The sequence below is a fragment of the Rhinoderma darwinii genome, chromosome 3 (genome assembly GCF_050947455.1).
Source record: "Rhinoderma darwinii isolate aRhiDar2 chromosome 3, aRhiDar2.hap1, whole genome shotgun sequence".
NCBI lineage: Eukaryota > Metazoa > Chordata > Amphibia > Anura > Rhinodermatidae > Rhinoderma > Rhinoderma darwinii.
This window is the reverse complement of record NC_134689.1, coordinates 384,339,788-384,366,198: the sequence shown is the minus strand read 5'-3', so window position 1 is coordinate 384,366,198 and position 26,411 is coordinate 384,339,788. Positions and strand designations below refer to the sequence as shown.

The 26,411-nt window shown below is 39.3% G+C and overlaps 1 protein-coding gene across 1 annotated transcript in view; it reads left to right on the top strand.

Annotated features, from left to right (window-relative positions):
• Positions 1-26,411, top strand: part of BIN3 (bridging integrator 3) — a 58,314-nt gene that overhangs the window by 12,511 nt on the left and 19,392 nt on the right. The window contains exon 2 of the mRNA XM_075858875.1: positions 22,670-22,715. Coding sequence (XP_075714990.1) covers positions 22,670-22,715 — 46 coding nt within the window. The remainder of the gene's footprint in view (positions 1-22,669; positions 22,716-26,411) is intronic.

The window sequence follows — 26,411 nt, the reverse complement described above, 5'->3', positions numbered from 1 at the left end:
ATGAGCTGTATCTCTATATACTGATAATATACATGTATAATGATGAGCTGTATCTCTATATACTGATAATATACATGTATAATGATGAGCGGTATCTCTATATACTGATAATATACATGTATAATGATGAGCGGTGTCTCTATATACTGATAATATACATGTATAATGATGAGCTGTATCTCTATATACTGATAATATACATGTATAATGATGAGAGGTATCTCTATATACTGATAATATACATGTATAATGATGAGCGGTATCTCTATATACTGATAATATACATGTATAATGATGAGCTGTATCTCTATATACTGATAATATACATGTATAATGATGAGCTGTATCTCTATATACTGATAATATACATGTATAATGATGAGCGGTATCTATATACTGATAATATACATGTATAATGATGAGCGGTGTCTCTATATACTGATAATATACATGTATAATGATGAGCGGTATCTCTATATACTGATAATATACATGTATAATGATGAGCGGTATCTCTATATGCTGATAATATACATGTATAATGATGAGCTGTATCTCTATATACTGATAATATACATGTATAATGATGAGCGGTATCTCTATATACTGATAATATACATGTATAATGATGAGCGGTATCTATATACTGATAATATACATGTATAATGATGAGCTGTATCTCTATATACTGATAATATACATGTATAATGATGAGCGGTGTCTCTATATACTGATAATATACATGTATAATGATGAGCGGTATCTCTATATACTGATAATATACATGTATAATGATGAGCGGTGTCTCTATATACTGATAATATACATGTATAATGGTGAGCTGTATCTCTATATACTGATAATATACATGTATAATGATGAGCGGTGTCTCTATATACTGATAATATACATGTATAATGATGAGCGGTGTCTCTATATACTGATAATATACATGTATAATGATGAGCGGTATCTCTATATACTGATAATATACATGTATAATGATGAGCTGTATCTCTATATACTGATAATATACATGTATAATGATGATCGGTATCTCTATATACTGATAATATACATGTATAATGATGAGCGGTATCTCTATATACTGATAATATACATGTATAATGATGAGCGGTGTCTCTATATACTGATAATATACATGTATAATGATGAGCGGTGTCTCTATATACTGATAATATACATGTATAATGATGAGCGGTATCTCTATATACTGATAATATACATGTATAATGATGAGCTGTATCTCTATATACTGATAATATACATGTATAATGATGAGCGGTATCTCTATATACTGATAATATACATGTATAATGATGAGCGGTGTCTATATATACTGATAATATACATGTATAATGATGAGCGGTATCTCTACTGATAATATACATGTATAATGATGAGCTGTATCTCTATATACTGATAATATACATGTATAATGATGAGCGGTGTCTCTATATACTGATAATATACATGTATAATGATGAGCTGTATCTCTATATACTGATAATATACATGTATAATGATGAGCGGTATCTCTACTGATAATATACATGTATAATGATGAGCTGTATCTCTATATACTGATAATATACATGTATAATGATGAGCGGTGTCTCTATATACTGATAATATACATGTATAATGATGAGCGGTATCTCTATATACTGATAATATACATGTATAATGATGAGCGGTGTCTCTATATACTGATAATATACATGTATAATGATGAGCGGTATCTCTATATACTGATAATATACATGTATAATGATGAGCTGTGTCTCTATATACTGATAATATACATGTATAATGATGAGCGGTATCTCTATATACTGATAATATACATGTATAATGATGAGCTGTATCTCTATATACTGATAATATACATGTATAATGATGAGCGGTATCGCTATATACTGATAATATACATGTATAATGATGAGCTGTATCTCTATATACTGATAATATACATGTATAATGATGAGCGGTATCTCTATATACTGATAATATACATGTATAATGATGAGCGGTGTCTCTATATACTGATAATATACATGTATAATGATGAGCGGTATCTCTATATACTGATAATATACATGTATGATGATGAGCGGTGTCTCTATATACTGATAATATACATGTATAATGATGAGCTGTATCTCTATATACTGATAATATACATGTATAATGATGAGCGGTGTCTCTATATACTGATAATACACATGTATAATGATGAGCGGTGTCTCTATATACTGATAATATACATGTATAATGATGAGCGGTATCTCTATATACTGATAATATACATGTATAATGATGAGCGGTGTCTATATATACTGATAATATACATGTATAATGATGAGCGGTATCTCTACTGATAATATACATGTATAATGATGAGCTGTATCTCTATATACTGATAATATACATGTATAATGATGAGCTGTGTCTCTATATACTGATAATATACATGTATAATGATGAGCGGTATCTCTATATACTGATAATATACATGTATAATGATGAGTGGTGTCTCTATATACTGATAATATACATGTATAATGATGAGCTGTATCTCTATATACTGATAATATACATGTATAATGATGAGCTGTGTCTCTATATACTGATAATATACATGTATAATGATGAGCGGTGTCTCTATATACTGATAATATACATGTATAATGATGAGCGGTATCTCTATATACTGATAATATACATGTATAATGATGAGCTGTATCTCTATATACTGATAATATACATGTATAATGATGAGCTGTGTCTCTATATACTGATAATATACATGTATAATGATGAGCGGTGTCTCTATATACTGATAATATACATGTATAATGATGAGCTGTATCTCTATACACTGATAATATACATGTATAATGATGAGCGGTATCTCTATATACTGATAATATACATGTATAATGATGAGCTGTATCTCTATATACTGATAATATACATGTATAATGATGAGCGGTATCTCTATATACTGATAATATACACGTATAATGATGGGCGGTATCTCTATATACTGATAATATACATGTATAATGATGAGCTGTATCTCTATATACTGATAATATACATGTATAATGATGAGCTGTGTCTCTATATACTGATAATATACACGTATAATGATGGGCGGTATCTCTATATACTGATAATATACATGTATAATGATGAGCTGTATCTCTATATACTGATAATATACATGTATAATGATGAGCGGTATCTCTATATACTGATAATATACATGTATAATGATGAGCGGTATCTCTATATACTGATAATATACATGTATAATGATGAGCGGTATCTCTATATACTGATAATATACATGTATAATGATGAGCGGTATCTCTATATACTGATAATATACATGTATAATGATGAGCGGTATCTCTATATACTGGTAATATACATGTATAATGATGAGCGGTGTCTCTATATACTGATAATATACATGTATAATGATGAGCGGTGTCTCTATATACTGATAATATACATGTATAATGATGAGCGGTGTCTCTATATACTGATAATATACATGTATAATGATGAGCTGTATCTCTATATACTGATAATATACATGTATAATGATGAGCGGTATCTCTATATACTGATAATATACATGTATAATGATGAGCGGTATCTCTATATACTGATAATATACATGTATAATGATGAGCGGTATCTCTATATACTGATAATATACATGTATAATGATGAGCGGTATCTCTATATACTGATAATATACATGTATAATGATGAGCTGTATCTCTATATACTGATAATATACATGTATAATGATGAGCGGTATCTCTATATACTGATAATATACATGTATAATGATGAGCGGTATCTCTATATACTGATAATATACATGTATAATGATGAGCGGTATCTCTATATACTGATAATATACATGTATAATGATGAGCGGTATCTCTATATACTGATAATATACATGTATAATGATGAGCGGTATCTCTATATACTAATAATATACATGTATAATGATGAGCGGTGTCTCTATATACTGATAATATACATGTATAATGATGAGCGGTATCTCTATATACTGATAATATACATGTATAATGATGAGCGGTATCTCTATATACTGATAATATACATGTATAATGATGAGCTGTATCTCTATATACTGATAATATACATGTATAATGATGAGCTGTATCTCTATATACTGATAATATACATGTATAATGATGAGCGGTGTCTCTATATACTGATAATATACATGTATAATGATGAGCTGTATCTCTATACACTGATAATATACATGTATAATGATGAGCGGTATCTCTATATACTGATAATATACATGTATAATGATGAGCTGTATCTCTATATACTGATAATATACATGTATAATGATGAGCGGTATCTCTATATACTGATAATATACACGTATAATGATGGGCGGTATCTCTATATACTGATAATATACATGTATAATGATGAGCTGTATCTCTATATACTGATAATATACATGTATAATGATGAGCTGTGTCTCTATATACTGATAATATACACGTATAATGATGGGCGGTATCTCTATATACTGATAATATACATGTATAATGATGAGCTGTATCTCTATATACTGATAATATACATGTATAATGATGAGCGGTATCTCTATATACTGATAATATACATGTATAATGATGAGCGGTATCTCTATATACTGATAATATACATGTATAATGATGAGCGGTATCTCTATATACTGATAATATACATGTATAATGATGAGCGGTATCTCTATATACTGATAATATACATGTATAATGATGAGCGGTATCTCTATATACTGGTAATATACATGTATAATGATGAGCGGTGTCTCTATATACTGATAATATACATGTATAATGATGAGCGGTGTCTCTATATACTGATAATATACATGTATAATGATGAGCTGTATCTCTATATACTGATAATATACATGTATAATGATGAGCGGTGTCTCTATATACTGATAATATACATGTATAATGATGAGCGGTGTCTCTATATACTGATAATATACATGTATAATGATGAGCGGTGTCTCTATATACTGATAATATACATGTATAATGATGAGCTGTTGTCTATATACTGATAATATACATGTATAATGATGAGCGGTGTCTCTATATACTGATAATATACATGTATAATGATGAGCGGTGTCTATATACTGATAATATACATGTATAATGATGAGCGGTGTCTCTATATACTGATAATATACATGTATAATGATGAGCGGTATCTATATACTGATAATATACATGTATAATGATGAGCTGTATCTCTATATACTGATAATATACATGTATAATGATGAGCTGTATCTCTATATACTGATAATATACATGTATAATGATGAGCTGTATCTCTATATACTGATAATATACATGTATAATGATGAGCGGTATCTCTATATACTGATAATATACATGTATAATGATGAGCGGTATCTCTATATACTGATAATATACATGTATAATGATGAGCGGTATCTCTATATACTGATAATATACATGTATAATGATGAGCGGTATCTCTATATACTGATAATATACATGTATAATGATGAGCTGTATCTCTATATACTGATAATATACATGTATAATGATGAGCGGTATCTCTATATACTGATAATATACATGTATAATGATGAGCGGTATCTCTATATACTGATAATATACATGTATAATGATGAGCGGTATCTCTATATACTGATAATATACATGTATAATGATGAGCGGTATCTCTATATACTGATAATATACATGTATAATGATGAGCGGTATCTCTATATACTAATAATATACATGTATAATGATGAGCGGTGTCTCTATATACTGATAATATACATGTATAATGATGAGCGGTATCTCTATATACTGATAATATACATGTATAATGATGAGCGGTGTCTCTATATACTGATAATATACATGTATAATGATGAGCGGTATCTCTATATACTGATAATATACATGTATAATGATGAGCGGTATCTCTATATACTGATAATATACATGTATAATGATGAGCTGTATCTCTATATACTGATAATATACATGTATAATGATGAGCTGTATCTCTATATACTGATAATATACATGTATAATGATGAGCTGTATCTCTATATACTGATAATATACATGTATAATGATGAGCGGTATCGCTATATACTGATAATATACATGTATAATGATGAGCGGTATCTCTATATACTGATAGTATACATGTATAATGATGAGCTGTATCTCTATATACTGATAATATACATGTATAATGATGAGCGGTATCTCTATATACTGATAATATACATGTATAATGATGAGCTGTGTCTCTATATACTGATAATATACATGTATAATGATGAGCTGTATCTCTATATACTGATAATATACATGTATAATGATGAGCTGTATCTCTATATACTGATAATATACATGTATAATGATGAGCGGTATCTCTATATACTGATAATATACATGTATAATGATGAGCGGTGTCTATATATACTGATAATATACATGTATAATGATGAGCGGTATCTCTACTGATAATATACATGTATAATGATGAGCTGTCTCTCTATATACTGATAATATACATGTATAATGATGAGCGGTATCTCTATATACTGATAATATACATGTATAATGATGAGCGGTATCTCTATATACTGATAATATACATGTATAATGATGAGCGGTATCTCTATATACTGATAATATACATGTATAATGATGAGCGGTGTCTCTATATACTGATAATATACATGTATAATGATGAGCGGTATCTCTATATACTGATAATATACATGTATAATGATGAGCTGTATCTCTATATACTGATAATATACATGTATAATGATGAGCTGTATCTCTATATACTGATAATATACATGTATAATGATGAGCTGTGTCTCTATATACTGATAATATACATGTATAATGATGAGCTGTGTCTCTATATACTGATAATATACATGTATAATGATGAGCTGTATCTCTATATACTGATAATATACATGTATAATGATGAGCTGTATCTCTATATACTGATAATATACATGTATAATGATGAGCGGTGTCTCTATATACTGATAATATACATGTATAATGATGAGCTGTATCTCTATATACTGATAATATACATGTATAATGATGAGCGGTATCTCTATATACTGATAATATACATGTATAATGATGAGCTGTATCTCTATATACTGATAATATACATGTATAATGATGTGCTGTATCTCTATATACTGATAATATACATGTATAATGATGAGCGGTATCTCTCTACACTGATGCCGTTTTTCTCTCTGATAGACCTGGTATAGTATGTGTGTGTCGGGCTGGCTGTGGGATAGAAGTGTTCATTAGTGGTTAGACCTCAGTCTGTTCCTGACACCCGCGCTTCTTCCTGTTCTCCTCCTCGATCTTCTCATTCCCTTTCCTGTCTGCTATATCTGTACACTTGTTATCTAAGGTGAGCTGATGTTTCTAGAAATCTATTTCCAGGTGACAGTGAGACGTGTATTGTTAGTTCGGGGCCATTATGGAGATCCTGGATAGGACATACGCAGATTGTTACAGATAACCATCAATTGAATAGTAACATTGGCTATGAGCACAATTTATTCATTCAGGTTCTCTGTGACTTTCCCATGGAGAAGCAAGATGATTTTATGATGATTCCTATTGTCTTGCCTGCATTCTTCACCACTGTCCAGATCATTTTGTATGGACAGGTAATGGTTAACTCCACTATTGGTTACCTTTCAAAATAGAACACAGTATATCTCTAAGGCCTAGTTCACACTGAGTTTTTTTGTTTTGACACCGTTTTTGATTTCAATGGGATGCGAAGGCAGTTTTTTCTGGCAAAAAACGCAGCAAGTGTTCTGACAACAGGTCAAAATCTGCCTCAAAATTCCTGAAGGAATTTTTTTTCCGCCTCCAAAAAAACTCAGTGAGAACAGGGCCTAAGTTGTTCCATTTAAAGTTTTTTTGTGCCTGTTCTAGACAAGAATAAAGGGATTTTCCCATCTTAGACTTTTATTGTATATACACAGGATATCCCATAAATGTCTGATGGATACGACCCCCAAGCCTATTAACAGATGCTGTTTTCGTAACTCCCATAGAAGTGAATGGGACCCGCACCTATCAGACATCTATGGCATATTTTGTGGATATGCCATAATTGTCTCCGATGTATCTCTGAGATGAGAATCCCCCTATAAGGTGTTTTTGTCTTTGAAAAGTTAGTGCCCATTTAAACAACTTTTGCTGATCTAATCCTGTACCTGATAAAAACAATTTTGTAATTTACCTACTGGTAAAATGTAGTTGTTTTATCCATGCAAATTCTATGTGAAGTTACTGCTACTAGGCATCTTCTTTCCTGTAATCTGCTGTCCACCCCGTTGTCCATCCAGGTTACAGAGCAGTGGAGACCACTGCAGAAGGTGGGGGTGTGTCACGTCACTGCCTGGCTATAGCTTTCTAAGGAGAGGGGAGGTGGGAGCAGAGAGAGAGAGTGTGACTCAGCAATACAAGCTGCATGTAAGACTATGGAGGAGGAGGAAGCGGGAGAAGAGAGAAACACAAACGTGATTGTAAATTTTCTATGTCGCACCAGTGCTGGGTTATCAGCTACACTGCTCACTACTGCTTTATAATCTCCTACATGCTGCTGCAGCTTGTGCGATAGATCGAGATAGGCGAGCAGGATTCTCCTCCTCTTTGTGTGCAGTGTATAGAAGACATGATAGCAGTTAGGCTCCACCCACTAGCTTTGGGACGACTGAGAATTAGAGACCCTGCAGTAGGGCAAACTGCTAAATAATGGCACATACAAGTCGTGTAATGGCCAGAAATAGTGTTATTCCTCATGTACACACACATGACCGCTTCTTCTGAAAAGTTAGGTATGTTGTAAGGCTTCAGTCAGTCTAGTTGTAAGTGATCACGTAGCGTGTATACCTGCTTGGACCGTGCTTCTGTCAGATTGAGTAATGAGTCATTGCACACTCACGAGGAACACGTGTGAACATGCTTCTAGATGTATGTAATTTCCGAGTCTGACCATTGTAGTCATGCTGTTTTTCCCATGATGCAGTGTGTCCCCATTGAACATTTTATCATATTAAACAGTATGGTGGAGTAATGTTTTTTGGGTTTCTGTCAGGCGAGATAGTAATGACATGACTCTCTCCTGAATGGTGTTCCTTATATTTTGGGAGTGAAGGGGTGTGAGGAACTGGGGATAATCCTCGGACCAAAGAAGTGGTATATTTTTCTGTAAGTGACCTTTTATTTAGAATTTCCCATGAGTGACGTGGTCTGTGTCCTCCTGTGCTGTAACAATAAACAGGAAGGAGTCCAGGCCACAGCCAGTGATTACCTGCCCATAATTGCATGGCTTGTGGGCACAGACGGAAGGAGGGGGAGACTAAGCCAAGAATAAGTGATCGGAAGTCTTTGGCCTGCCTGGAGCGTATTCTACTACATAGCAGGCTGACTAGAGGGCTTAACCCAGCAATAGAGCGTGCTGTAGAACTACACATCCATTCATACCATGAGATGAAGAAGGTTGACCTGGCATAGCCAGCTCAAAAAGTTGGGGGCCTGCACGGTGTAGACCACATTGCCACTGACTATGTGGGAGTCTGGCATTGCACGTCGCTTAATATTTTGTTGTCCCCCCCCCCCCCCCCCCCCCCTCCCGGTAGTTATACTAGAGCTCCCCTTAAAGAGGACCTGTCGCCTCTTCTGACATGTCTGTTTTAGTCAATAATTGTATTTGTACTCTTTCTGTGTGTAGTCCAGAGCCTGATTATCAGGTATGCATTCTGGGAAATGTAGTGTTTTGACCAGTCACTGGACAGAAGTCTAATTTATATCTTCTAGGAGCAGTGCAGCAGAAGACAGTGTATTTTGTGATCACATCTAAGCTATTAGTTCTGCGTCTAAGGCCCTATGCACACAAACGTGTTTTTGCGGCCGCAAATCTGCAGGTGAATTGCGGTCCCATTCATTTCTATGGGCCCATGCACACGACAATGGTTTCCACGGTAGGTAGGACATGTCTTATTACGGCCGTATTTTGCGGTCCAGGCTCATTGAAATGAATTCATATGGCCATGTGCGCGGCCCGCGATTTGCCCGCGGGTGACACTGTGCGGCCATACGAGCCGTAAATCACGGGCCGTGCACACCACTACGGTCGTGTGCATGATCCCTAAGGCCTCCTTCACACGACCGTAATAGTTTTTTATTGTCCACAAATACGGATCAGACGGCTACGGATACCAATCCGTAGCCACCCGCAATTATATTTGCAGATCATTTCTACGGTGGGGAAACACATTCATAAATATACGGTAAGGTGTCCGTGGCCTATAGATATGAATGGGTCCGCTATTTCATCCGTAATTACGGATGAAAATTACAGTCGTGTTCATGGGGCCTTAACTAAATCTATGTCATGGCCATAAGTATGTGAGCACCCCTGAACATTACATCTATGTTAGCTTGGTGAGCTTTTCATCTCAAAATTGAAGCCTAAGCAACCCTCAGGGTATGTTCACACGAGGCCATTACGTCCGTAATTGACGGACGTATTTCGGCCACATGTCCCGGACCGAACACAGTGCAGGGAGCCGGGCTCCTAGCATCATACTTATGTACGACGCTAGGAGTCCCTGCCTCTCCGTGGAACTACTGTCCCGTACTGAAAACATGTTTTCAGTACGGGAAAGTTGTGAGGCAGGGACTCCTAGCGTCGTACATAACTATGATGCTAGGAGCCCGGCTCCCTGCACTGTGTTTGGTCCGAGACTTGCGGCCGAAATACGTCCGTCAACTACGGACCTAATGACCTCGTGTGAACATACCCTCACAGTTCTAGGAAGGCTTTTTGCTCGATTTTTTTTTTTTTTTTTTTTTTTTTTTTTTTTTTTTTTTTTTTTTACTTGATTTTTGGAATGTGGTTGTAGGGATTTATAAAAGAGCATGTCTGGTGATGAGGCCTAGATCACACATGGGGTGGTTCAGTTGGGTTGAGGTCAGGCCTCTATGCAGACTGTTTGTTTTTCTATTGGTGAGTGAAAAAAAGATAATATCCGGCACTCGTCCAAAATCCAATTAAAAACTTTTTTTCGTCTAGTTAAAAACAAGTCAAGAACCAATCTTCGGATAGATGTTTACGCTATCAAACTGAAGAGTTCTTAGTCATAGCTCTTCTTCGCCAAGTATTTTGTTGTGAACCTCACTTTGTGCATGGAGTCATTGTCCTGCTGGAACTGGAAGGCCCCCTGCACACGTAGTCTAATTGTTTTCGGATCTTCCATCCAGATTTGCGGACAGAATTGCGCAGCATATTACAGTAGCAGCAAAGTAGATGAGATATTAAAAATCTCATCCATGTACTGATAAAAATTTCCGTGCAAAAATTGACTTGTGGTGAGGAGTTTTGAAACCCACAGTCATTTGCTGCACAAAGGACCTATTTTAGGCCAGGACTTCACCTAGACTTTTTGTAGCGCTACTGATTGATTTTAATTATTGAGCTACGCCTGCAGTCCAAGTGATTACATTGAGTTGCACGCAATCCTGTGGACTGCAGCTGTCACTCAAGAGTTAGGCCGGGTTCACACGTAGCGTAAATACTGCAGATTTTCCGTAACGGTTTTCATTTCTGAAAATCTGCATCCTAATACAGTAGCAGCAGAATGGATGAGATTCTGACAAATCTCATCCACACACTGCGTAAATGATAAGCGGGAAAAAACCCGCTCAAACTGAACTTCAGTTGTTTGTTTTTAATCCGCAGCATGTCGATTGTATTTGCGTAATCGCTGCTTTTTTTTTTTGTTGTTGCAGGTTTTCCCTATTGAATACTATGAGGAGGTGATACCCGCAACAAATAGCAGATGTTCCGATTTTTTGGGGCGGAAAAGCTGTGATTCCGCCGCAAAAATCGGAACTCTGAAAAAAAAACCCATCTTATACTAACCCAGAATTCTGCACTTCTTCATCCAGGCCGGCCTCGGGGTGACGTTTCAGCCCATGTGACCGCTGCAGCTCGTGATTGGCTGCAGCAGTCACATAGGATGAAACGTCATCCCAGGAGGCCGGGCTGCAGGGCGGCAGAGGGACGCGTTGCCATAGCTACGGTGAAGTATGACACTTTTTTTTCTTATGTGCAGAATTTGCCGCGCCTGTTTCTGTGTGGCAAATCCGCAGCTTAATATAGTACCAGCAAAGTAAATGGGATTTCAGGAAATCTCATCTACATGTTGCAGATTATTTTTTTCTGCACATAAATTGACCTGCGGTGCGTGTTTTAAAATCTGCAGCATGTCAATTTATCTTGCGTTTCCGCTTGAAAATGTTATGACTGGTTATAAGAAAAAAATTAAAATTAACAAATAAAGACGCGCCAAGATTCGCAACAAAATTTTAAAAACGCATTCAAAATGCACTGTGTAGGTGCGGATTTTACCTTCGGAATTACCTGTGTTTTTGATGCCGATTTTCTGCACCACATTCTGCAACGTATGTGTGTAGCCTTAGGACTAGTCCACACGTGGAGTAAATACTGTGGATTTTCCGCAATGTATTTCATTGTAGAAAATCAGCAGCATAATACAGTAGCGGAGAAGTGGATGAGGTTTCAAGAAATCTGATCCACACGCTGCGTACGTGATATGCGTAGATGCGCATTTTGTTAAGCCCCAGCATGTAAACTCTGGTTGTGGAATCGCTGGTAGTTTGTTGCAGGTTTTACCCATTGAATTCAATAGGGATCTAAAACCTGCAACTAACAGTCAAGTGTTGCAACTTATTTGGTGGAAACGCAGCGATTACGCCACAAAAAACACCTTATACTTACCCCGGAAGTTCTGCAGGTTGTCCTCCTGGGATGACGTTTCATCCCATGTGACCGCCGCTGCAGCCAATCACCGGCTGCAGCAGTCTCCTGGGGTGAAACGCTAATACTGCAGTTTTCTGCAGCGGACATTCTGGGCAAATTGGTGCGGACAATCTGGGCAAATTGGTGAATTTTTTTGCCTGGAATACCCTGCGCCACTGGGGCGGATATGCTTTGTACCTTTTTAAGCAGCGTATCCGCCCTGTGTGAACTTACCCTTAGAGTGTATTTACATTGCGGTTTTGGAGCGATTTTGCAACACAACATAAGCGCATGCGAATTGCAAAGCCTCACCCTGTGAGTGCATCATTAAAATCAATCAGTAGCACCACAGTAAGTCTAGGTGTAGCCCTGGGATTAAACTGCTGCCGCAAAGTTAGATGAACACCATTCTCTAGAATATCAATATATGCTCTAGCATTTGGTATCCAAACCATGAAATCCAGACCCAGATCTTTTATTTCTTCACCAAACTTTAAAGTTCGCATTACCCATTGGGGCAAGAAGTGTTCTCCAGGTATTTGCCAAACCCAGATTGTTGTCAGAAGTGAGAGAACGTTTCTCCGCTACTCCTAAATTTAGGCTAAATTGACAAGTGGTGACCACCTTCATTTCCATGCTGCGCCACGCTCTTTTCACGAACCACTTGACTGAAGTCACGTTGGCACCGCTCCCGTGTTTCCCTTTTCACCATTTGCTCTTATGCTGATGTCTATTGATCAGATAAAGCATGATTAATGGGGGACTTTGATGCCCCCCGCCCGCGCATGAGTGTTTAGACGGCTCGTGGTGGGTGTATGTGGTGCACTGACTGCATGGTAAGATAGTCTCATCTTCCTGTGGGTGTATAGACATCACTGTATCCGCTTTGGTCCCTGTTTTTTAAGAAGCTTCTTACTGTATGGCCTACTTAATATATAGTGAGTAATAAAATACTTTTGGTAAAATCTGAGGGAGGCATCTCATCACACTTTCTGCTTCAGTTTTTACCTGAAATATTGGCATCTGTGCCCAAACACTTGCCCTTGTAGAATAAAAGAACCAGCTCGCTATGATGGACAGGATTGGATGCTACATTTTTGGTTTTTTTTAACCACGTACGGTGGAAAGCCCGGCATGTGGCCTCTATAGCATGTTAAAGAGCTGGACCTTGAAAAATGAGTTGTCGTCTTGTCAGAAATGTATTCTGATATTATCTTACATAGGTTGTTAGCCATGGGATTATGCCGAGTGACCTCCAATACAGGCTCCCATTCCAGTGCCAATAGGGGTTGTCACCAAGCTTTCCACAGACCCTGAATGGCTTATAAATTAGGCTCTCCTCCGTCTTTTACTGCACTTCCTGTGTAAAGGTCAGCCGACACGGTTGTTCTTGGTGTATTTTCAAGGACCAGGATGGACAAAATGTAAAATGGGGTTGTCTGGTTTAAAAATACATGGCTGCTTTGTTCCAAGAACAGTGCCACACCTGTCCATAGGTTGTGTGTGGTATTACAGCTACGCCCCTTTCATTTCAAGGGAGCCAAACTGCAATAGCAGACACAACCCGTGGACAGGTGGGACACTGTTCTTGGAAGAAAGCAGCCATGTTTTTCTAATTCTAGACAACAAGTTTAATAGTAGAAAGTCCCTCATTCAGTGCCTCATCAATAAATCGGAGCAGAGAGTAGCTACAAAGTGGTCTTTCTGGAGGACCCAACACATCTACGCATTAAACAAGCTATCCATTAATTTCAATGGGCACGATGTAATGCTTCAGTCCCCCTGTGGTGGCGCTGCAGGAATATTTCAACACTTGCTAAAAGGTTTGATCACCGATTACAGCTGGTCACTGGGGTCCCAGCAGCAGGGCTCTTTAAAGTGTCGGCCTGCTGTTAGTGGCAACCCCTCCTGGTAGTCATTTGGACTACTTGGAGGGGGAGATGATATACGGCAAGTGCTTAGGGAGTGGGAGCCTTGCTATTACTTCTGCAGCTACAAACCAGACTGTATAATCTTGTAGGCAGTTTTCTGGGTCGCTGTGTCCAGCAGGTGAACATTGTAATGGATGTCTCATATTAAGGAATGTAGTCCGTCCAGGCCATGTGGACATTGTGCTGGTGTTCTCGGTCTACACATGATTAAGAAAGTGCTTGTAATAAGAAGTTTAAGTCACACACTTGTCCAGGAAGTCATTTGGTTCATATTTTCTGAATGGCATGAATTCCATCCCCACTGTTTAAGGGGGTTCAGGATTAGAAAAACATGGTGCTTTTGTCCCAAAAACCGTGCCACACCTGACTATAGGTTGTGTCCGGTATTGCAGCTTAACTCCATTGATGTGAAAGGGGTTGGACTGTGATTCCACACACAACCTGTGGACAGAAGAAAGCAGCCATGAAATTCTTATCCTGGAAAAACCTTTAAGGCTATAACATCATTTGAACGGCCTAGTGTAAAGGTGGCCATACACTTCAGATACCTGTTGGCCGAACGCTCGTTCGAGCGAGCTTGTGTTTTCAGTGGGTAGGACTGGTAATAAGCTGCTGCCAGACACCTCTGGCAGCAGCTTTATATCCTGCGGGAGATAAGGATCGGGCATGTTGATGGATTTCTACATGTCCGATACTTCTTTCTCCCAACATCTGCTGTCCGGGGAGAGTCTGAATTGAATGTGAATGGAAGAAAAGGCTGCAATACCTGTTAATCGCCGCTACATCAGTGTCGAAGATTCACAGTGAGCAAGTAGAAATGAAGGGGAAGCAGCTCTCGTATGAGCCCTGCGGCCTCTTCAAAACAGCTGATAGGCGGCGGTCCCGGCAGTTGGACCCCGACCCATCAGCTATTGATGGCCTATCCTGAGGATAGGCCGTCAATATTTAGCGACTGGATAACCCCAATAAATTTCCTCTGCGACATGGCTCCCAACTAATGGCGGTGTTTGTGATAATATGAGCACTTTAACAATTATAGGGGTATTTTTCCTGTTTGTATAACTTTTAATTATATTTACTGTAATGATTTCCTCCCGTTTCCATGCTGCCACTCTCCGAATCTGCCTGATGGTCCTCCATCTACTTGTATGCGCGCTGATTTCTTATCTGTACTGTCGACATGTTGTGGAATCACGGCAGCCAATTGTATTTATCCATGGAGGTGCCCATACACTTTTAGAATGAAAGTTTGTCGAACCCGGGGTGTCCCGACTCGTCCCCAACTGCAGATTTCAAGGGAAAGAAGGAACGGGATGTTGGTTTTTAACATGTCCGAATCCTTTGTATGGCAGGAGATAAGCCACTGCCAGAAGCGTCACTAAGGGCAGCTTAATGGTTTCTTTCCGGCTATACTCTTGTACATGGATTATTATTATTTTTTCTGTACAGTTCTTGATTAGCAGTATAGCAATATTTCCGGACCATCTGTCTCCAGATTAAAGCAGTTTTACTTTATATTGTCCATGTGTTCAGAATATGTTGCTTGGCATAGACATCAGTGATTCTCTCCTGTGCCACATTTCCCTACTTCTACACTACCAAATTGAATTTTTTAATTCTGGCTTAACAAAATGTGAAAAAATTAATTCTATCTATCGCAGATATGCCCCTTAAAGGGGTTGTCTAGTTTTGAAAACCCATTTCCATATACCATATTATGGAATTCTGAGGTAATATTTGGAGGTCCTCTGTTCAGGATCCTCATATCTTGGCCAGTGTGGAGAGCATTTACAAAGATCATCTCTGACTCTGGACGACCTGTCCTACATTACACAGACAACCCATTGATATGAATGGGCACTGTGTAATGCTTAATTTTCCCTCTGGTGGTGCTGCAGGGAAATTGAACACATACTCCCAGGCTTCCCCACAGATTACTGCTGATCAATGGCGTGGGGGCGGTCCCAGCAGGGGGACACTTTGTGGTCAGTTTATTGACAAGGGACCCTTCTAACATGTAGAGATTGTCCAAAGAGGATATAATAGATTATACCTGACGAAGGGACCGGTGTGATCCTGAAACGCATTGTCTGTATGAATAAAGAAACTATTTCATTTTATACATCATTCATCGTACTTACTAGCCTGGCGCTATTACCAAGATACTGCATGAACTTTTTCCTCTTGCTTCCAATATTATCCCCACGACAAGGATTCATCCTTCCAGTGATCGCAGTTGGGGGCTGCCGGCATACACCAATACCACAGAGACTCACGTCTGTGCCCACTACCAGAGAAAGGTCTTTCTGCTGCGTCTTTTGGGAAAGGACTATTTCCAAGTTGTACAAACCGTACACAAGACCACATGGCCTCAGAGGAGCACCAGCTTTCCCCCTTTTTTTTTTTTTTTCTTCACTTGCGCATTTACAACCCTTTTTAAAGGGCTTTTAGGGTAGGAAGACACTAGGCGTAAACACTGCAGGTCTTCCGCAACAGATTTAATTGCGGAAAATTTTGCAGCGTATTACAGTAGCAGCAGTGTGGGTGGGATTTCAAGAAATCTTCTCCCCAAGCAGCGGAAAAAAGCCCATAAATTGACCTGCGGTGTGGTTTTATCAGCTACAGCATGTCAATTCTGCAGAATCGGTGATCTTGTGTTGCAGGTTTTACCGATTGAACTCAATGGGATGCTAAAACCCACAATAAAGTGGTGTGTGTTTTGCGACATTTGCAGCGGAATCACAGCGATTCTGTCGCAAATACCTCAAGTAAGGGAAAAAAAAATGTTATACTTACCCAGAGTTCACCGCTTCTTCACTGCCTTCTGAGATGACGTTTCATCCCTTGTGACCGCTTCAGCCAATCACAGGATGCAGAGGTCACATTACCTGCAATGTTATCCCAGGAAGCCGGACTACACACAGAAAACAGGGAAGGGGGTAAGTATGAGCGTTTGTTTTTTTGGGGTTTTTTTTGCGGCGCTGCTTTCTGCAGTGAAAATTCCGCCTGAAAAAAACGCAACACGTCGTGGTGCAGTTTTTCAGACGGAATTTCCTGCAGTGTTCAGGGCGGATACACTGTGAAGCTTGATGGTGTATCTGACCTGAACACGCTGTGTGTGTTCCTACCGTTAATGTTTGGGCCCAACTACTGCTGCTAATTACCGTGGCCGTGTTGATGGGGGTATCGTTGCAAGAATGGCCCTCATTCAGCTTAAATTGACTGGTGACCACATTGTACATGCTAGTTTGTTCTGCTGTAGAATGTTACAGGGCCCCCAGTAATATCTGTGTTTTCTATGGATTGTTTACACAGAATTTCTCGTTTTATTCCGCTTTCAGTTGTACGGGTGTCTAAAGGTAACAGGTAAAGGTAACAGTCCCTTTTGAAAGGGCATGAGGACAATAGCCTTTTTTTAAACAGGTGCCATTTAAAATATTGTCAATGTATGATCATGTGTACCAAAATTTGTTTGAAAGGCTGATGTTCGGGTACCTTAAATGAGCTGTGATAAAGTACGAGGATCCTCTACAGTTTGCTTATCAACCTAGAATTGGGGTGGGGGATGCAGTTTAATTTTATTTTTTTACATAGGGCGTCTTTTTTTTTTTTTAGATGAATGGGGTGATACTCAGAGTAACGGTTTTGGATTTTTCTAGTGCTTTTAATTTAATAAGGCCGGACTGAATGAAAAGTAAAATGGAAGGAATGCTAATTAATTCTGGAGTGTTAAACTGGATTTTTGACTACTTCCGGGGACGCCCCCGTGTGTGCGTAGTGGAGAATGCACTTCGAGGATTGAAATCCGTGATATTGGAGCACCTCAGGGGACTGTGTTATCGCTGTTTTTATTTGCGTTCTATACGGCAGATTTTAGGTACAAATCAGGAAGTTGTCATCTGCAGAAGTTGAGATGATACTGTAATTGTGGGGGTGGGAAAGGGGGGCTGTGATAAAGAATACAGGGATGGGATATCTGAATTTGTTAAATGCAGTGTGGAAAATGGGTTACAATTAAATATAGGGAAACTAAAGAAATGATTATCGACTTAAGCAGAAAAAAAGAGGAAGTGGTGCCGGTGTCTATTTTTAATCAGGAAGTGGAGAGAGTGACGTATAAATATTTGGGTATATATATATATATTTGGATCAGAATTTAGATTGGATTGAAAACCCAGAAAAAGTGTACAAAAAGGCAATGAGCCTGATGTATTTTTTACGTAATTTGCGCTTGTTTAATGTGTAATAAAATCATGGTAATGTTTTATAACTCTGTGGTGGCGGGCGTTATATTCTAAGGTTGTGGAGGAAATCGAGAAGCTGAAAAGTATAAGTTCAATAAGGTGAATCAATCATTTGTCGGTGTGCTGTTATTTGATGAGGTATTGAATAAAAGGTTATTGAGGAAGATCACTGCAATTATGTTAGGCCTCCTTCACATCTGCGTTGGGGTCCCGTTCTGACGTTCCGTCTGAGTTTTCCGTCAGAACGGGACCCTGAACAGTCACAAACTGACACCGATGGAAACCAGAGGTTTCCGTTTCCATCACCATTGATTTCAATGGGGACAGATCCGGTGCCCATGGTTTCCGTCTGTCTCTGTTGTGCACCAGACCAGTCGTTTTGCCGGAAGCAATAGAGTAGTCGACTACTCTATTGCTTTGCTACTGCTTCCGGCAAACCGACGGGTCCGGTGCACAACAGAGACAAACTGAAACAATGTGCACCGGATCAATGGTGATGGAAACGGAAACCTCTGGTTTCCATTTGTGTCTGTTCATGGTCCCATTCTGGCGGAAAGCTCCGAAGGAACGTCAGAACGGGACCCCAACGCAGATGTGAACGAGGCCCTAGAGGAGTTGCATCCATTTATATAATATTTTAATTGATAAAGTTGTAATTGATTGCTACAATTTCATTGTAGTAATGAAAGATTTAATTGATCTTTTATTCAAAGGCTACTGCACTTTATAATATGTCTCCTGGCTGGAGGCGATGTCTCGTCATTCTCCCGACACTCCGGTGAAGTTACTGTGGGAGGAAGTGACAGCACAGCGTGATCTTGCGAGATCATGCTTGGCTGTGAGTACATCTGGACATGAATGAAGAGAAGTGTATGACGCTGATTGGTCACTGATTGGTCAGCGTCATACACTGTTCTTCACAACGTCCACTTGGTCAAAAGTTAAAAAAAAAAAACGCCCACTTGGACTTTAAGAAAAAATGTGCATAAATCTTCATAACTTTGTCAAAAATAAAAGTTTTTAAAAAAAAACAAAAAAACAACAACCAGTACATTTAGGTAGGATATAGAGACTCTGTCACCAGTTTATAACTGCCCTAAGTCTAAAATCAGGAAAAGGAGTGGGCACTACTGACCTGGAGTTAGACATTCATTGCGTAACACTGTGGCATCAGTTATTCCTTGAACATCTTCGGGTAGTGCTCAGCAATCCGATACGGAGTCGGTCATCGAACACTGAAGTATAAAAGAAAATGAGCGGCACTCACCCAGATGTTGTTAAAAGTCCTTTATTTCGGCAACAAAATGTGCATCATGGCGGGAGGACGAACAGGGAAACCAAGGCAACAGACGGTTTGGCACTCTAGGGCGCTTCCTCTAACCTAAAATCATGGCAGTTTTGAGGGCTGTAAATATCCCCTCAAGTGCCCAGAATCAAAGCACAGCTGTGGCGGATGACTGGCAGCGCCCACTCTGTTGGCCAATGAGAAAACTCTACGTTTTCCTGTGTCACAGGAATCAACCTGTGACGTCAGTCCTCGAGCGTGAATGGCTGCCGGGTGCGCCTGAACAGGAGAATCCTGTGCCGCCCCGATGCGCGCAGCTGTCAATCACGGCCAAAATCCTACGGGAGGCAGTGCTACAAAAGGACACAGGTCTCACCTCGTTATTGCCTGCCCTTGGCTAATGGAAAGTATCAACATGATGTGCAAGAAAGGGCAGGCGCGGGGTGGGTCGTCATGAAGAAAGACTGTGCAACTAGCCTTCCGGTCCCCCACCAGCACTATAAAAATCTATTAAAATCTCATAATCGGCACGATCGCGGGACCAGAATGTATATTAGTGGGTGCACTCACATACTGAAGTGAGTACAGTGCTAATACTCTTCCGTCCCCACATAATCCCTTTTAAATTTCTATATGGGGTTTTACATTGCATGTTTTTACATCGTAAAATAGTGATAGTATTCCTGATAATATCCCGAGTGGTTTAAAGGGTTAACGGTAAAATCTGTGGTACCCTCCGGTGCTTAGGGGTAATACTTAATACTCTTGGAGGTCTAGGGTGGCTTAGAGGTAAACTCCTAATGGTCTTGGTGGTTTAGGATGGTGAAGGGGTAATGGTACTATATTATACCTATTGGTTAATTTTATTCTGAATAGAAGCAAAAATCTGTGCAGAATAATGTAATAACATTTTATAAAGGTCAGACGTCTTTCTACATATCCCCCTTCTCCTCTTCACGCGACCATATATTTAAATGATAAAATTCTTGCTGCCTGTGGCTACCACTAGGGGGAGCTCACTGCATACAGATTTAGACCGCTTTAATTAAACTTGCTATCAGCTGTATATATTAATGTATCATTTTTATTTTTTTGCGCCATGCATTATAAGTTTTATATTTGTTCTTCTGATTATTACAATTGCGGCAGTAACAAATATTTATTTATTTTCTTAACCCCTTAATGACCGGGCCTGAAAAGACCTTAATGACCAGCTAAATTTTTCTGGTTTTGCATCTCTGACTTACAGCAGCCATAAGTTTTTTTTTTTATTTTTTCATTAACGTGGCTGTATGAGGCCTTGTTTTATGTGAGAGAAATAGTATTTTTTTTCCCCACAGTTTGGGGGTAAACATTTTTTTTTTATTTTTACGGCGTGAATCTAGGAAAAAGCGATTCTTGGCATTGTTTTTCTTGTTTATTTTTGATCCCGTTCACGTTTCACGCTAAATAACCCATTAGATGAATTCTTCAGGTTATTACGGTCGTGTAGATACCTAATATGTGTAGGTTTTTTGTTTTTATTTAATGTAGGGGCAATAAAATATATTTTATGCAAAATAATTATTTTTTTTTGTTACTTTTTTTTTTTTTTTTTTAACCCATTAAGGGATAACTTTTTTTTATTTTTTTTACTAATGTATTAGCATACTCCTGGATGCTAATACATTACACTGTGTCACTATGACACAGGCTGCTGATCGGGCAGCACGTAGTGTGCACGAACAGCAGGCAAACGGAACAGACAGCCCTGGGGTCCTTTGTAAGTCCCAGGGCTGACTGCAGAGGGATTCCCCGGTGTTTGATCACATCACCGGAATCCCGGTGATGCGATCAAAGAGGTGAATTCCCTTTGATCAAGCCGCGGTCACGGACCGCGGTAATCAAAGGGTTAAACAGCTGGGGTCCGAGTGTTTTCTGACCCCAGCTGTGTTCAGGAGACTGCTCTAGGATCAGGAGCTGTTAGTTACAGCTCGTGCTTAGAGGATGAGCGGGCTGGGGACCTGCACTGCCTGCCGTCAAAAGATGGTGGGTGGTCATTAAGGAGTTAATGGATGACTGCTTTTAAATAATTTTGTATTTTTTTTTTTTTTTTTTTATGTAAAACATTTTTGCTGAGAGGCCTCTTATTTATTTATTTATCTATTTATTTTTTTAAAGAAAACTTTTTATTGAACATATATATATATTTTTTTGTCTTCTAGGAACCCCTTCAAAGCTGGGCCGAAAAAGCAGATTGTTCCAAAAACAGTGAGTAAATGAATAAATAGACAATGGTAAAGTATTGATTTTATTTTTAGCGCTGCTAAAGAGAAACGGTCACCAGACCGATGTCTTTATATTAAATCATCATGAGATTCTCTCACGGCCTCTTACAAATTAAGCTAAATGGCACACAATCTTTTCCTGCCAATGCTAATAGGTTGAGTGCAGCAGAGAGGCGGGACTCTCCTAACAAAGCTCCTCCCAAATGTCTCTTTCAGCTGGATGCCAGGCACACTAGATAGCCCTTAAAAAATTCGGGTTCTTGGAGCGGCATAGTGGGAGTGCTTAGCACCCACTAGTTTAACCATTTAACCCATTAATGTCCACCCATACGCCTTTTTACCTTTTCACGGTAATCATTATAGGTACATATGGCACAGTGCCGCCTTTTTACAGCGCTGTGTCATGAGCCTGGCACCGGTGTCCTATGTTGGCTAGAGCGTGTGTCATTTTGTCTTAAGACAGCCGGCTTATGCTCTAATGGCCAGGGTCTGAATTAACTCCGATCCCAGCCGTTTAACCCCGTAGATGCTGTGATCCTTAGTGACCACGGCATCTAAATCGTTTCAGAGGGAAGGAGCTCTCTCACCCCATCCTCTTGCAACACTATAGCGGGGCGGCAATGTTTTCCATGGCAGTTTGCAGCCCAACAAAGGCCCCCAGGTCTGCCATTAGTGTATGCCGATTAGGCTCTGCCAGAGGGAGGGCTAATAGGTATTGCCTGTCAGTTTTACGCTGACCGCATAATACACTGCTATGGAGAGATATTGCAGTGTATTATCAAAGCGATCAAATGATCACATAGTAAAGTTTTCTAGAGGGACAAAAAAAGCAAAAAATATTAAAGAAATGAAAAATCCCAAGTAAAAATGAAAAACCCACTTTTAGGCCCCATGCACACGACCATAGATTTCGTCCGTAATTGCGGTCCACAATAACGGACCCATTCATTTTCTTTTGACCACGGACACCTTCCGGTATATTTCCGGAAGGTGTCCAGGCCCTAGAAAGCCTCCACAAAAGATAAGACGGGTCGCATCTTTTCCTTTTTACAGTCCGTGCTCCCATACTTTGCATGAGCGAACGGGCCGAAAATGCGGGTGACTGTTGCCGGCCGTGCCCATAATAGCGGACCGTGATTATGGGCACAACCATGTGCATGGGGCCTTAAGCCCTACAAAATTCTTTATTATGAAAAAAAGAAATAAATTAAATGAAAAAAGCTACACATAATTGGTATCCCTGCGCTCCTAACGACCAGAACTATAAAACTGTTATGTTATTTAACCTGCTGGGTTAAAAAAACAAACTATGCCTCTAAGGCCTCATGCACACGAATGTATTTTTGTCCTCCCGTAAATACTGGCGTAAATACGGGTCCGGTGTCACACGTATTCGACCCGTATTCCACCAGTATTTACGTACCCCTCCCCGTAATTACGGGTCCGATGTCACCCGCATTTACTGGCACGTTTTTGCTACAAAATTGCACTGCACTAATCGGCAGCCCCTTCTCTCTATCAGTGCAGGATAGAGAGAAGGGGCAGCCCTTTCCGTAATAAAAGTAAAAGAAATTCATACTTACCCGGCCGTTGTCTTGGTGACGCGTCCCTCTCTTGACATCCAGCCCGACCTCCCTGGATGACGCGGCAGTCCATGTGACCGCTGCTGCCTGTGATTGGCTGCAGCCTGGGCTGTAACGTCATCTCAGGAGGCCGGACTGGAGGAAGAAGTAGGGAGTTCTGGGTAAGTATGCATGTCCTTCTTTTTTTTTTTTTTTTTTTTTACAGGTTGATCTATATTGTGATCGGTAGTCACTGTCACGGGTGCTGATAGTTACTGCCGATCGTTTAACTCTTTCAGCACCCTGGACAGTGACTATCCCCTTACGTCGCCTAGCAACGCTCCCGTAATTACGGAAGCCCCATAGACTTCTATTGGCCTGCCCGTGCCGTAATTACGGCCTGAAATAGGACATGTTCTATATTTTTCAACTGCACGGGCACCTTCCCGTAAGCATACGGGGAGGTACCCGTGGCCATTAGAAGTCTATGGACCCGTAATTACGGCCCGTGATTTCGGTGGTTTTTACGTTCGTGTGCATGGGGCCTAACTGCTGTTTTCCGTTTATCCTGCCTTACAAAAAATACAACAAAAAACAAATGAAACATCGTATGTACCCCAAAATACTACCAATAAAAACTACAAGTCGTTCTGCAAAAAATAAGTCCTCGAGCACAGCTACGTCGGCGGAAAATTAAAAAATCACGGCTCTTTAGAATATGGCAACACAATAACAAATACTTTTTTTTTTTTCTTTTCTCTTTTTTGTTATTGTGCAAAAGTAATAAAACATAAAAAGAAAACTATATATATTTCGTATCGCCGTAATTGTTACGACCCACAGAATAAAGTTATGATCTTTATACCACACTGTATGCGGCGTCCATTTAAGATGCAAAAAAAGAATGGCAGAATTTTTGTTTTTACATTCTCCATTACCCCTCCAAAAAAAGTTAATGAAACTTCATCAATAAATTATATGTACCCGAAAATTGTGTCATTACAAAAAAAAAAAAAAACTTGGCCCGCAGAAAACAAGCCCACTCATTGCTATGTCTACAGAAAAATATAAAAATTATGGCTTTTGAAATGTGACGATCAAAGAACGGGAAAAAATTCTCTCATGAAGGTCCAAAATCCTCTATCTCATAGATGGAGCCACTTGGGGTGTTGACGTTGATGTGCAAAGTGATTTGTAATCCACACAATGTTCATATGCTAACACAGGAAAGCTCAGGAAGTGTTGTCATGGACACATTACAGGCTGGCATCGGAGCTGTAATTGCAATCAATAGTTTTTCCAACTCGCCAGTAACTTTATGATAATGGAACAGACCACAGCAGATCCCTATCGATTGTCAAACATCTCAGTTCAAGTGTATTACCACCTAAACCCTGCGTCCGTACGATATTAAAGGGGTATTCCCACTATAGACCATTGTGGCATAGCTCAGGATCTGCCGGAAATGTCTAAAGCATGGGTCCCACCTCTGTAATAGGCGAGGGTACTAGAACAGGGGTCCCCTAACACTGTACCTATGCATTGTATGGATGGAGGGGCGGCCGCTTATTGACAGCTATGGGACTTCTGTAAACCTCTCCCAGCGAGTTCTGGGAGTAACAGACGCAGCCTCCCCATTTATTCTCCACCTGGATGCCATGGCCTTCTCAGCATGTGGACCCCTGTTCTCAAGATAGATAAAGGTCCCAGACACTTATGGCATATTCTGCGGGTATTCCATATGTATCTACCCTGTACCGGAAATGGTTTTTCATCACATCAGGTCTGATTCGCCTCCAAGACGTTTCCATAGGTATTAACGTTGCGCTCGTTACATGTAGTTTGCCTATGACGAGCAGAAAGTCTTGCACTTCTGCCACGTAGTGTGGGTAGATGATGGTGACGAGGTCTCTGTGTTTTGGGATTTTTGCTTCCGTGTTCCACAAAGCCTCCATTGTGCGTTACTGTGTACCTTTGCACCCACATCATCTGCATAAATTCCACCTTTTCTGTCACTGGAGAGCGGGCAGGCACAGCTGTGACATCACGGAAACAGAGATTCCCATTACTGACAATCACTACGGAGTTCTGCTTTTTAGCCGGAGGAAGAAGACAGT